The 14,425-nt window shown below is 55.7% G+C and overlaps 1 protein-coding gene across 2 annotated transcripts in view; it reads right to left on the bottom strand.

Moving 5' to 3' along the window:
* The window catches only part of CRISPLD2 (cysteine rich secretory protein LCCL domain containing 2), an 84,900-nt gene that overhangs the window by 20,720 nt on the left and 49,755 nt on the right, over positions 1-14,425 (bottom strand). Inside the window, exon 15 of one of the 2 annotated variants that reach the window (XM_004753882.3) lies at positions 2,045-4,652. The exons of the other annotated variant lie outside the window; for it this stretch is intronic. Within the exon in view, the coding sequence (XP_004753939.1) occupies positions 4,598-4,652 (55 nt within the window). The 3' untranslated portion in view covers positions 2,045-4,597. Of the gene's footprint in view, positions 1-2,044; positions 4,653-14,425 lie in introns of those variants that run through there. 2 annotated transcript variants of the gene reach the window in all.

The following is a 14,425-nucleotide window of genomic DNA, read 5'->3' as shown; positions in this document are numbered from 1 at the left end:
AAGTTTTGGGGCACCTGGGTGGCTCAGTCGGCTGGGCAAGTGCTTTCAGCTAGGATCATGGTTCTGGAGTCCTAGAGTCGAGTCTCACATCGGGCTCCCAGCTCCGGGAGAGTCTACTTCTCCCTCTGACCTTCTCCCCTCTCATGCTCTCTCTACTCTCTCTCTCTCAAAGGAATAAATAAAATCTTTAAAAAATAAATTAAAATGAAGTTTTATGGGTTCCCTGGCTGGCTCTGTTGGTTGACCATCTGATTCTTGGTTTCAGCTCAGGTCATGAACTCAGGGTTGTGAGATCGAGCCCTGTGTCGCTCTTCATGCCAGGGGTGCAGAGCCTACGTAAGATTCTCCCACTCCCTCGCCCTCTGCCCCCTGCCACTTGCACTCTCTCTCTCTGAGAGAAGAGAAAAGTGAAGTTTTACGGAACACAGCTGGGCTCATTCGTTTATGCCTGTCTGTGGCTGCCTTCACAATACAACCACACGGTTGAGGCTTCGTGACAGAGATGCCAGAGCTCACGATCCTAAAATATTTACTGGCCGGGTCCTTTAAGACGATGTGTGCTGACTCTTGTTCAAGAGAAAAGGCAGTCGATGGTGAGTGACTCACAATGACCCAGACTTGGGAACTGGCTGACATATATATGCTAAAGTCATAAAGGAAAGCATCTTCACAATAAATGAGAAGAAAAAAGGAAAAAATTCATGGTGAATTAGGAAATGAGGAAAAGAACCAGATGGACGTTCTAGGATGGACAAATGTCCTGTCCGAAATCAGAGGGACGGAATTAGCCGCAGGAGGAAGAGGCTGCAGATCTTCGGGGGGGGGGGGTGATGGGGGTGGCAGGAGAGGCTCCCCAGTGACCCGCGGGATGGTGCCAACAGGGTCATTTCCATGGACTTGACCATGCACTTGTCAGAAACCAGTGAGTGCCGACGTCAGTCATTACCCAATGTCCGTGATTTTTACGATCCTGCCTGGCAAGTGCTCATGTGATATTTTATTTTATTTATTTTTTTTTAAAGATTTTATTTATTTATTTGACAGACAGAGATCACAAGTAGGCAGAGAGGCAGGCAGAGAGAGAGAGAGGAGGAAGCAGGCTCCCGCAGAGCAGAGAGCCCGATGCGGGGCTTGATTCCAGGACCCTGGGATCATGACCTGAGCCGAAGGCAGAGGCTTTAACCCACTGAGCCACCCAGGCACCCCTCATGTGATATTTTAAATCAGCATTTTCAAAGCCTGAATCTACACATTTCAGAAGAAAGCTATCCCCACCGCCAACGGAAAGCGCATAAGCGGGGCTGAGAACACAAAGGCAGAGATGTTGATAGACATAAAGACGAGCCAAGCCCCGGAGACCCAACCCCCCCCCCCACAGCTAAAGCGGCTTGGGACACACAGGGACACATGACGGCAGTCACCGAAAGGGGCTGCTGTCCCCTCCCTCCCCCAGTTCAGATGGGGAAGCCCTGGCTCCCAGCAGGACTATTTGGAGACGGGGCCTCCCAGGAGTTAATTAAGGTTAAATGAGGGTCACAAGGGTGAGGCCTTGACCCAGAAGGACGAGGGGCGCACGCCCAGAGCCCAGGACTCAGGGAGGAGGTGGCCATCTGCAAGCAAGGAGCGAGGCCTCGAGAGACAGCGACCCTGTTGTCACCTTGATCTCGGCCTTCTGGCCGCCAGAACGAGGAAAGAATAATCTCTGTGGTTTGAGCTGGTGTGCTGCAGGTGCCCGGGCAGGGTCCTCGCAGACATGCGCCGTGTGCTCTCGGGGCCAGCAGTGCACACGTAGGTCCTGAGACACGCAGGCTCTAGGCTCCCAGCCAAGAGCCGCAGGGCCAGAATCCGCATTTTGACAAGCCCCCGCGCCCACCGCACCCGCACACAGTCCGCACACGGCCGGCGGCCTCTTCATCTCCTCTGGCCTACCACGCGGAGGTTCCCCCCGAGGCTCCCGAAAATAGGGCCGCGGTCGGCATCTCCCTGCCTCGGGACGCCGCTCCTGGTAGAAGCGCCGGGAACAAGACAGCCAAGAGCCATTGAGGGAGGTTTTAAATGTTTTATTTCACAAACTGTTCAGGTTTGTCCAAAAAAGATACGTCACGGAAACACTTTAGAAATCGAACGGGTTTTATTGAAACGACAGTAACGCGGTCCCTGTTGGTGCGAAGCGTGCGCACACACACACACACACACACATACACACACACTTACAGTAAATTTTTGTACACAGGAAGTAGTAAAATACATCATTTTTCATAGAAAAAAGCACACATGTAAGCTGCGGGCTGCGTGAGCCTACAGACCACATACACGACCAGCGCGGGATGGGGCAGAAATCTGAAAGAAACGAGGACATTTCATTTTGGGGCCAAGAGACCCAGAGACAGTGTTGGCCTGATTTACCAGCTTTCCGTGTGGGTGACATGCTGAGGGCACGACGGGGCCTGTTGACAGTTGACGGACAGAATGAGAGCCGGTCTCCGGTTACAGGGGCTTGGTGGCTTGTTTCCACTTTCGGGAGAAAAGCGGTTCCCGCTGCACGACGATGCAGAGTACGGACAGGAGCACGCGTTCCGGCTCTGGCCTTGCTCTGCTGATCCTGTGAGCCCGGCGGATGCGGGGGCGTCCGGCGACCGGGCCCTCGAGTTGACCAGGATGGGGACCTCTCACCCCAGACATTTCAGATTCTCCTTCGGGAAGGATGCTTCCGGAAAGAGCCCCTGGACAGTCACAAATTCCAAAAGCCCCAACCCTGCAGTCTCGACAGAGCCACGGGCCGTGACAGCCTGGTGGCCGAGAAGAGGTTGAGGAAACAAGCGTCCAGCAGCACACCACCTAGAGTCCAGAAGTTTCCAAGGACTCAGATCTTTGGGCTGTAACTAGATATGCAAGCAACGGGCTGACCGAATTCTTGCGCTCTAGCATTTGGGACTGAACCGTCAAAACCTACGGATTACTACGAGCCCACCGTGCACAAAAGAGGAACGGGTCTGCTCATTCCAGCTCTGGGGAGCAAAGGTTTGCATGGCCTTTCCCCAGTTCCTAAAGGTGGCGGAGGGAAGCTGTTTACCTGGAGTGCGTGCTGGAGGGAGGGATGTTCTGGACAGCACACCGGGCTTACTTCCCCAGGTAGTCTTCCTTGTCCGGACCACCTTAGTCTGGCTCTGTCTGTGGTTTGGTTTGGTTTGGTTTGGGGTTTTTTGTTTTTTGTTTTTTTTAAACTGTCTCTTAGTTCCTTTGCCTTTGAAATATTTCGAGGGAGGGTGAAATCAGACGTAAACTCGGTGTTCACGAAAGTGAGAGAGTTTAGCCTCTGCAAAGCAATGCTATTTACAAAAAGATATTTTGTTTCACTGTGGGTTGTGGGTCTGGGCTCCTCAAGTACTTTTATAAAACGGGACCCAGAGAGCACGGAGTTCCTCGGAGCCGTTTGGCAAGACGTGATCCACAAAAACAGGAAGAGAAACCCTTCCAGAGTGTTTCTGTCTCTTGCTATTACACCGCAGGAGGGTTTCATAACCACAAACCGTTCCTCTTCCCAGAGCTGCTAACCTGGGCGAGGAATGTACTCAGGAATCCCCCCCTCCCAGGCTAGAAACTAGGTCAGCCGATGCAGGGGGACCGCATAGTCCACCGCTGCTTTTGGAAAGCAGCAAGAAGACAGCCCTCCTTTGGCTGTTCTTAGATGCCTCAGTGGAACCGACAGAAACCGTGAGTTGGAGCAAAAAAAAAAAACAACAAGTTGGGAGGGGGTGGTTTGCCAACAGAACCGCTCGCAGAGCAAAGACCCTGGCGGGGAAGGTGATGCATAACCCAGGCTGGGCTGGGCCAGGAGCCACGGGGGGAGGGACAGGGCCCAAAAGGATCCTGGTTCATTTGTCCTCAAGAAGACCAAAGGTCACGGCAGCAGACAGACGGGCCATGTGGACAACAGGAGGGACGGAGACAAGAGATACATCTCGGGAGTTACTAAGGAGCTCTAAGTAAGCCAGCACTGCTGCGTGCAGAACCAGCCCGCGGGAGGCGGGGTGCCGGCGCGCACGGGGGGCCAGGGCGGGGCCCAGGCCTCGCTCCCCCAGCCCTCCTGGTTCCAGCCCATGTGTCTGACCAGCAAACGTCACGCCCATGTTTCTCCATAGGTAGGGACGGACTGTGTTTTCAAAGTTTTTAAATAACCACTTTCTACTCCATTCCTGAAACTTGCCTTTCTGGCGCTCACTCGTGCCTCCCCCAGGGCGTGAGCTCCGAGTCCTGCCATCTCTGTGGGCCTGGAACCTTCTCCCTGCCCACCGAGGAGCACCGGGGAGGAACGCCTCGGGGACCGCCCGTGAGGAGAGGGCACACAGATGGAGACCCCCGGCCCCAGCAGGACCAGTCACCAGCTGTGTGGCCGGGACCCCAGGAGGCTGCTTCTCCAAGCGGTTCGAGACAAAGGCACAAGAGTATGACACTGAACACCATTCAAAGGAAGTTTCCTGCCTCTCTATATCCCCAGCCCAACCCCCCACCCCCCAAAATGACAAAATAAAAATAAAAAGCAAAACTCGGAAGCCCTCTTGAAGACGCACGCCCCCTTCTCCCCGGCACTGGAAATTCACTGCCTGACAGCAAAGATCCGGAAGGCCTTTCCGTCTCGAGGGGTCCTCAGGCTGCAAGAGAAGGCAGAGGGCACGTTACCGAAAGATCAGGAGATCTCACTCGGAGAAGGGAGAGCGGGGTGCCCCCATCCCCGCCAGGGATTCCAGCAGCTGCTGGAAACACAGCTCCTGCCCCGGGCCAGGCACACCTGGCGAGTTCCATTCTCTGCGCAACAGGGCCTGGGTCTGAATCTAGGTCAGGCAGGGCTGTGAAGTTCTCTTCTTTGAACTCCGCGATCCGCCGGCCCCAGTCTCTCTGAACTGGGTGTGCCCTCCGAGACCTCTGCCTGGGGTCGGCATCACCTGCCGACCTCCGCTGGGGCGGCCATCTGGCTGCCCAGCCGGTAGGACGGCATCGTAACCGTGACGCCTAAGTGGTGGTTACTGAAACAGAGCATGCTGATGGGGCCCAGACGCCCAGCACTGTGAAAAGCATTGTGTCCACGCCTTCTCACTTCTCCGAGAGGTGGGTGCTTTAGCGACCTTGTTTCGCGGGCGAGAAAACAAACAATAGATGGCAAGGTCTCAGCCAAGGTCACACAGCTAGTAACAGCCCCTCTCAAAGCAGGAGTTAAATCCTTCAGCTAACTGAAGCCTTTAGAAGAAAAGAACAAAACAAGCAAAAAAACCCAGCTCTACTGGTGGGGCGCCTGGGTGTTTCTCTCGGTCCAGTGACTGACGCTTCATTGCGGCTCGGGTCAGGATCTCAGGGTCATGGGATCGAGCCTCGTGTCGGGCTCCAGGCTGAGCCCAGAGTCTGCAGGAGACTCTCTCCCTCTGCCCCTCCCCGCAGCGTGGGCGCACTCTCTAATACACACATACGTACCTACACATTGAGAAACCCCAGTGGCCCTGACGTATAACATGCCATGAAGCACACCCTTGTGTACGTGGACACTCCGGTGATTCTGAGAAATTTTACAGGCTTATGCAATCACCGCCACAAAGCAGTTCCTGACGATTATAATCACCCTGAAAGATCGCTCATGCCCAGGTTTAATCCGTTCCCCTCCCACTGGCTCCGGCGACTTCTGTCTGTGCAGATCTGCCTGTCTTGGACGTGTCACGTGCTTGGGACCCCACACTACGTGGCCTGAGCACCTGGCTGCTTTGGCTCGGAAGGAGGGTTCTGAGGCTCGCCCCTCACAGCAGCGTGACCCGGACTTGCCTCCTTTTTGATGGCTGAATAATAGTCCATCCTAGGGACAGGCCACGTTTTCTGTGCCGGTTCCCCAGCTGATGGATATGGAGATTCTCTCCACCCTGGGCATCGACGAGAAATACTGCTGGGAACATTCGTGGACGTGCGCCCGTGTGGACACGATTTTCTATTGGATATACAGCGGTGCAGCTGGGTCCGGAGGTGAAATGTATGCTTGCCTTTTGTAAAAGCTGCCAAAATGTTTCCAAAGCAGCTGCCCCATCTCACCTCCTCCCCACCGGCTGCATGTGGGGGCCCCATGGGGGGCTCCGCATCCTCGGCAGCCCCCATTGCGAGTCCTGTAGCTTGTGGGACACAAAGAGCTTCCCCGTGCTCTGGATTCAGTGGCATGATATCCTATTAAAGTATTCCAACAGACCTAACTGGGTCCCTATTCACGGAGCTCTAAGAGCCCCTAATATTTTGTTCTTGCACACAATGCCACAGAGCCCAGCCTCGTCCTGTCCACACGCAAACGAGAGCTCCTACAGATCGGCTCCAGGGGACAGGATGCCTGATAGCAGGACACACATCCGCATCTGCGATCTGGACAGCCCACCAGGCTGCTCTCTGTGGAGACCCCCCCCCACAAAGACAAGTCCCATCCACAGGAGGTGAGGCGGCCAGTCCAGCCCACGCGCGCGCCAGCCCGGCATGCTCTCCAGCTTTTGGTGCTTGGCCATTCAAAAGTAGGGCATGGCACCCACATGGGGTTTTAACTTGCCTTCTGCTCATTATGAATGAGTTGGAGCATAAGATTCACAGCCGAGCCGTGATTTAAGCACGATTTCCTGTAGAGTCTCCCCTCCAGCTGAAGCTGCCGGACCAGACAGATGGCCTTTGCCCTCTCAGACTGCTTGGGAAGGGCGGCAGTCCTCGGGAAGCAGGCTGCTTGGAATTCCTGGTTGTTTTCCCCCTCTCCCCACGGCAGCGTTATGTTCTTGGCTACCCTAGGGCTGAACTTTTGAAACGGGTATCCGATGGGAGCCCTTGGCAAGACAGGGCCGTGAGCAAAAGCCAGGCATCCAAACAGACCAGAATGCTGGGCCACCGGCCTCCAGGCCAGCAGCTCCCACCAGATGGAGAGCGTGGCCATGCTGGGGCTGGGGTTACCCGGCTGCACTGCTGGTTTCTGGAAAGCTCAGGTCCCAGGGCCCTCCTCAGGCCTCTGGGCTGCATGACTTCCCCAGATCCTCTGCCTGAATGAAGAGCCTGGGAGAACCTGCCAGAGCCACCAGGTTCTCCGCCAGTCCTCCTGGTGGGTCAGCCATGCTCGGAAGAACAGCAGGGTCTGTGTCTCTCGCTACTATGTCCTATCGATGACGTGTCTCCCCACCACAGGGCCCCAAAAACCCCGGGACAAGAGGGCCATGCAGGCTGTCGTCCGGACAAAGGCCCGGTACCTGCGGAGCACCCCCAACGAGGAGCCGATCCACCTCAGAGGCAAAAGCAGACCCTGCTAAAAGGGGTGTCTATTTCTTAACACATGGAGTGATGCCGCTGAAGGTGTCCATGTGACACGCGTCGGGCTCCTCCCCTGGGTCAGGCAGAGAATCCCGCTGGTCAGGCTACTGAAAAAGTCGGTGGGTTCCGACTTGTCTCTGCCTCAACCTCTGACTGAGCCCCAGTCCGGCTGGCTGAGTCGGAGGCCCTGCGCGTTTGACAGGGAGGGGGTGTGACTGATCGGCTGGAAGCCTTCGCACCCTCCGTTCCGAAGCCTCGCCCTCTGGTCCCAATGCCCTCCTTGGGCTCGTTGTAACTCCCACACAGAGCAGAAGGGAGCATCAGTTGGCACAGCACATCCGGGCAATTTTCTTAAAAGGCATTGACCATCTTAATAAAGGGTTTCAAGAACTTTTGTAAAAAGTATTGGGAAAAATCCCTCAGTGCGCTCTGAACACATCTCTGAACTCAGCAACGTGTCCGTCATTCAGCCGGCGTGCAGCTGAGCACCTACTACGTGCGGGGCACTGGGCTGCGTGCGGGGGACGCGGGGCTATCAGAACTGCTGAGGTTCTTGCTTTCATGGGCAAGAACTGGGGGTGGCAAGTGACAGCTAAACACGGCAAAGAGCTCATCTCAGAGAGTGATGGGTCCTGGGAGCAAAACCGCACCAGGAAATGGGACCGGAGCAGCGCAGGGGTGAGGCTCAGAATAACGGGACCGAGCAGCGCAGGGGTGAGGCTCAGAATAACGGGACCGGAGCAGCGCAGGGGTGAGGCTCAGAATAACGGGACCGGAGCAGCGCAGGGGTGAGGCTCAGAATAACGGGACCGAGCAGCGCAGGGGTGAGGCTCAGACTAACGGGACCGGAGCAGCGCAGGGGTGAGGCTCAGAATAACGGGACCGGAGCAGCGCAGGGGTGAGGCTCAGAATAACGGGACCGGAGCCAGGCAGGGAAGAGGGACATAGGGTGGTGAGATCAGAGCAGAGCAGGGGTGAGGGACGCATGGTGATGGGAATGGAGCAGGCCAGGGGAGGCAGCAGCTGTGTGACAGGCCGAGTGACAAGGGGACCCCCCATCACAGGAATACATGGCAGATGGGGGGGGGGGGAGATTCAGGGTCAGGTGACAGTGGGTGCAAAGGCGCTAGTCTCAACACGTCCCCAGAAGAGAGAGGCCAGCGAGCGAAGAGTCATGCAGAGGGACAGCGCGTCGAGAGGGTAGAGTGATGGGTAAGGATCGCATCAGCTGGGACCTTGCGTGGGGAGGGGAGGGGCTTTCATTCTTGCCGTGGAAGAAGCCTAACCCCTCAGAGAGACGTGGTCTGGCCCTGCGACCGTCTACCGGAAGGAAGTTCTCTTAAGAAACTGTCGGAAAGCACATGGGCTGGTGCAAAGATGTTCTCTGCTGTGTTGTTTATCGCAGCAAAGCGAAAGGAAACAGCCCGGATGTCCGTCCAGGGGCGGTCTGTCCACACAAGGGAAGAGGGTGCAGCCACGGAAATGATGGCGTGGCTACGTGGGACGTGGCTTGGGAGCACATTCAAACGGTTACTGACTGAAAAAATCAGTTACCCTCGCAATCCAGGGAGTCTGATCCGTTTCAGGCAAAACGGAAACAAGAAAGAAGGGGTTTGTGAACAGAAAAAAATCCGGAAGGAAACGCACGGGAACGCGGACGCTGGCTGTGGGATTTTCAGTGACAGTAATTGAAATCTGAAATTATTTTGAAATTATTTTCTTAAATAACTGGAAATTACATCTAGAAATTATTTTCTTAAAATGTCTTAAAATTAAGATTTTAATCGTTTGAAATGAATTCCTTAAAATTATTTTAAAATTAAAATGATTTCTGGAGGTTTCTCTAATTTTAAAAAGAAGAATAGGAAGGAACAGAGGAAGAGAGAGCCCACAGACCTCCAGAAGGGCTGGGGGAGAAGCAGAACACACCCCTGGGAGCCGGCGGCTCTGCCTGCCCCTGCTTGCCTGCAGGATGCCTCCTGGGTCCTTACATAAGCTCGCCCCGTGCATCCCTCAAGGGCACCCCACGAGATCTCTAAGGTTTTCGGCACTTACAGAAAGGGAACCGAGACTCTGAGTAATGATGCAATTTGCCCCAAACAGAACACCTTGTTCCAGGTGCAGCTGGGATGCGGACCCAGGTGCGTCGAGGCCCCTAACCATTATCTGGAGCAGTCGGGCTGTGGCCGGCCATCTCTGAGGGAGACATCGGCCCACCCCAGGTCTCCGGGGGGTGGGGGAGGTTGTAGGCCCTCAGGAGCCGCAAACATCGGACTGCATCCTGGAGCTGCGGGTGGAGGTCATTCAGGCAGGGACTGATGGCCCTTTGGCACCAGGCCACCCAGACTGCAAGGGCAGCATGGCACACCATTCCCGGCGCGGGGTGGGCTGTCCCAGGAGGGACCGTGGGCTTGCCCACGAGCCGGCGGCTGGCCCCACGGAGTCACAGAACCCAGCGTCAGACGGATTACAGGAAAGGAACTCGCGACGGCCCTCCTGTGACTTATTCAGGGTTCACTTTCTTTTTAATTATGAAGAAATATCATTTCTTTGTATAGGTGTCTATATGCGTATTGATATGTATAGACGTATATGCGTGTAGGTGTTTGTATACAGTGTAGATATTTTGTTGGTTTATTTCAAAGATCCGAACCCTGGTCTCCGAGAGTCTCATCTGTTTAGAGATCTTCCAGGAAAACTCAAGAGTCAGGCAGACGCAGCTTCAGACCTCATCCCTAGGACCTTGGTTAGTCCTGCTCTCTGAGCCCGTTCTCCCATCGGCAGAGCAGGGCCTATGGAAGCATCTGGTCCTTAGGGACAGTGGGAGGCGAACGCAAGCCTGTGCCAGCAACCCCGGGTCGGGTGCTCAGTCAGTGGAGGCTGCAAACAGTCCTTCCTATGCTGTTTGAACCCCAATCCGCCCCCCGGGAAAGGACCGTGTGCCTGGCGTGCGGCGGGTCCATGCACGGTGACAAAGTCACTACCCCCACAGAAGCCCAAACCCTGTCACAAATCCTCCTCTTATTGTGTGAAATATAAAAATATTCTTTCAGGAAAAGACTTTCAGGACAGTGTGTGGTATATGATCTCCGTCTTGATTTTGTACGGATTGTATGTGCCCTGGGGGAGGAAGCCTGAAAAGCTATACGTGAGCAATTAACAGAGGTTAGCCGGGCACCTGGGCAGGACTCTGCTTTTCTACCGGCAAGACTTATTACTTAAATGGTTAAGTATGTATTTCTTTTCTAATATAAACTTTTAAAGATGGGGTGCCTGGGTGGTTCAGTGGCTTAAAGCCTCTGCCTTCGGCTCAGGTCATGATCCCAGGGTCCTGAGATGGAGACCCACATGGGGCTCTCTGCTCAGCGGGGAGCCTGCTTCCTCCTCTCTCTCTCTCTGCCTGCCTCTCTGCCTACTTGTGATCTCTGCCTGTCAAATAAATAGATAAAATCTTAAAAAAAAAAAAAAAAACTTTCAAAGATAAAAACAAGTGTGCCCTTGCCCTGAAGGCTCACCTGACCCCTCCTGGGCAAGGCCCGTACCCCAGGCTCAGGGATCACATGTGCTGGTGAAGAGAACAGGTGTGTGTGTGTGGGGGGGGGGGTAGGTGGCCTGGATTCAGTCATGGCTCTGGGGCTTGCTGGCCGGTGACCTTGTACAAGTCCCTCAACCTCTCTGGGCCTCCCTTTCCTTCCTGATAAAGTGGGGATAACTGGAGTCCCCACTTCATGGGGCTGCTGGGGGGATTTGCTGAGCTACTGTGCGTACAGATCCTGGAGGGTGGGGCGGGGGAAACACACCCATTTGCCCAGCAGTGGGAACCCGACACCCAGCCTTGATCCAGCCAGCCTGGGGGAGAGGGAGGAGCTCGTGACATCTAGAAACAACAGCTTAATGGTGTCTGCTTCTCAGAGTTTCTAGATACACTGAGGGATGTTCAGACACCCAACCCTTCCGAGTCCCAGGGCTGAGCTGCCCAGTAGAGCAGCCGACCAGTCACAGTGGCTACTGGGCACGTGAGATGGGAGGCGCCCAGACGGAGATGCTGGCTGTGTGTCATACAGGGTAGAGCTCCAAGATCTTATTTTTAAAAGTGCCTATTTCTTCTCAATGATTTTCTATTAATTGACATTAAAATGATACTTTTGATACAATGCATTCAATCAAATATATTCTAAATTGTCCTTCTTTTTACTTGTTACTGTGTCTACCAGAAACTTTAGAACCCCGTGTGGCTCTTGGTTAAGCCTGTGCTGGACGTGCCCCAGGAGGTCAGGGCCTGGCACAAAGACGCTGCCTACAAATGCGACGCTCACTTTTAGATGAAAGTCCTTCCACATACGTATAGACCATCCACCTCTGTGTACGGGTTATGTTTGTTAAAACCAAGTGGCCAAGAATGCTATCTGCCAGCACCGGTGTGGTTCCCAATCTCCTTGTGAAATCAGTCTTTAAAAAAAACAGTCCTGGTCTAGGAAAAATTCCTGAACCGATATTCACCCAGATGTCCAGCTTCTTTACGAGAACATTCCAGCACAGCCCGGTCCCAAGGTCGAGAGCCCTTCCTCACACCTCTCCTTTCCTCTGCGAATGCTTGGTGGACATGTGTGTGAGACAGAAGACTCCTGACCTCCCACACGGCCTCAGTTCTGCATACACGTCTTTCAAAACTCTCAGGAAATCCTCTTCTAGAAAAAGACCACCGCTACACCAAAGCTACTTTGCAGCCAGACTGACTTCTGGACTCTGTGCTGAGAATTCTGCTCAGGAGGCTTCTGTTTGCTTGCTCAACCGGAGGAGTCCCTGAAGGGGCATGAAGTTCGCAGTGCCCCGTCCCAGAGTGTCCGGCATCCGCGACTCCTTGGGGACTCACGGGGACCTCTCCCAGGAACCAGCAGCCGTTGGGGACAGACCACCCTCCAGCCCCAGGCTTGGTTCCCGCAGCCCCAAATGGGAACAGGCTCTGGGGAGGTTTCCCAGTTCTGGTCTCTGTGTGGAGGGCTGCAGAGGTCCCATGTCAACGAGGGGCCATGGGGCATGGCCAGAGCCACGTCACCGAGGAGGGCTCTCCAGACAGTGAGACGGGGCCCTGCTTCATGGGCTCAGCTGCCTGCCCTCCCTGCAGAAGAGTGACGCCCGGGCCCCTGCAACTGCACTGGTCCTGTCTCCTGCCATCTCTGCCCCACCGGATGTCACGGCCCTCACGGGCAGAGATCAGGCCACGTGTTCCCTGCTGGATCCCAGTGCCTGGGCCATCACGCCGGCTCGTCAAGCGTTGGACCCCTGACGGGTGAGGGTGCATCGGAAGGACAGACGCACGGATGGAAGAGTGACTGCCTGCAAGGTGCTCCCCTTGTCCCGAAAGACCATCCACACAGCCGATTTCTTACGCACAAGTCACCTGGCCCTACGTGCAGGAACCACGGCACCGAGGTGAGCAACAGATTTCTAAGTGATACTATAGGTACAAGGGCCCCGGGTTCACGGGGCGCGTACGGTGAGCCGCCGGCCGGCGCTTGGCCAGACCCTCTCCATGATCCTCGCAGCGACCATGTGACAGAGGATGGGCCGAAGCTCGGGGAAACCGCCTGCCCAAGGACACCCAGCTGGGGAGCAGGGTCCCAAATGTCATCAGACCCCACCCCACAAGAGCACCCTCCCAGCGTGGCCTCCCCCGTTCTGTGTGTGCAGGGGTGGACTCCGCTGTCTCACTGCCCACCAGCACCAGCATCCCGGGGCCCCAGGAGAACAAGTCTGAATCGCAAAGTATCAGAATCCCACGTGGTGCCTGTGTGTGCCGGGGACGCGACCAGCCTCACGGCATCGTCCGACGTGCACCAGGACCCCCGGGAGTCGTGTTCATGGAAATCACAGAGCCCAGTCCCGGAACTTCAGACTCTGCAGGTCTGGGGAGGGCCCGAGAGCCCACTTTTCTAGCAAGCTCCTGGCTGACCTGGGTTCTGCTCGTCTGTGGGGGCTGGTCTGAGACCCACCACCTTACCACGCCCCCAGGGCAGGTGTTAGCACCTTCCCCTTTATGGGTGGGAAAACTGAGTCCCAAGTGAGCGAGTCCAAGAAGGAAAGGAAGCAGGATCTCAACTCTGGAGATGCTGCAGAACTCCCTAGAACCCTTCCCAATAGTGCAGCGGGCATCGGCCACTCTGGGCCCGGGAAGGGCTGCCTGGAAGATATTTATAATGATGACGGCAATTCCGGGCTGGTCCCTCGGGGGGAGATAAAGAGTGACGGGTCTTGGGGGGGCAGGGAGGGTGACAGTGGGAAAGAAACCACCTTGGGGACCCATCCCAGACACCCACGTGGAGGGGCCACACATTAAGCCCAGTGGCTGCCCTCGGGGAGCCGCTGACATGGCCCCAGGGACGAGCCGGGCAGTGAGCGCCGAGGCCGGCCTGCCACGTTTCCTCAGCAGGACCGTTTCCTCTTCGCGGGGTACAGAGAGCTCCGCGGAGTGGTGTCCAGGACCTCTTTCCAGCCTGGCCGGGAAATTCCACTCATCAGCTGCCTGATCCCCTCCCATTCAATGAACGGGATTCCCCTTCATTAAGCTCTTCCCGAACAAAGGTTGCCCACGCTGAAGGGGAAGACACAGACACCATCCACTCCAGCATCGGGGCTCGGGGCAGAGTGTCTGTGTGGGCCCCTGGCGGGGTCTGTGTGCCATCCTAATGCTCCCGGGGACCTGGGGGTATGGGCAGGGGGACCAGGAAGGCCTGAGCTTCCAGGCCCGGCACGTTTTGTGTTCTTGATTTTATACTCCTTTTTGAAAGAAGCCCCTTCAAATAAAAATTTCAGGGCTCCCCTCCATTATGGGCTCCCTCGTGTCCCCCAACCCTATTCCTGCACTTAAACCCCCACCCCCAACGCCTCAGAACGGCCCGTATTTGGAGAGGGTCTTTGAAAGGAGAATGAAGTTAAAAACAACGGGTCTCCTTAAAGGAGGACAGAGGACATAGATGCGCACAGAGGGAGAACCGGTCAGGACACAGGGAGAAGGCGGCCGTCTACACCCCCAGGAGAGAGGCCTCCGGAGGAAGTGTCCCCAGTCCACGCCTTGATCGGGGACTTCCCGCCTCCGGCACTGTGAGGAAGTCGCCGTCTG

The sequence above is a fragment of the Mustela putorius genome, unplaced genomic scaffold, assembly GCF_011764305.1.
Source record: "Mustela putorius furo isolate JIRA1106 unplaced genomic scaffold, ASM1176430v1.1 tig00000174_pilon_pilon_pilon, whole genome shotgun sequence".
NCBI classification, from domain to species: Eukaryota; Metazoa; Chordata; class Mammalia; order Carnivora; family Mustelidae; genus Mustela; species Mustela putorius.
The sequence above is the reverse complement of the archived record's forward strand: the minus strand, read 5'-3'. Positions and strand labels throughout refer to the sequence as shown.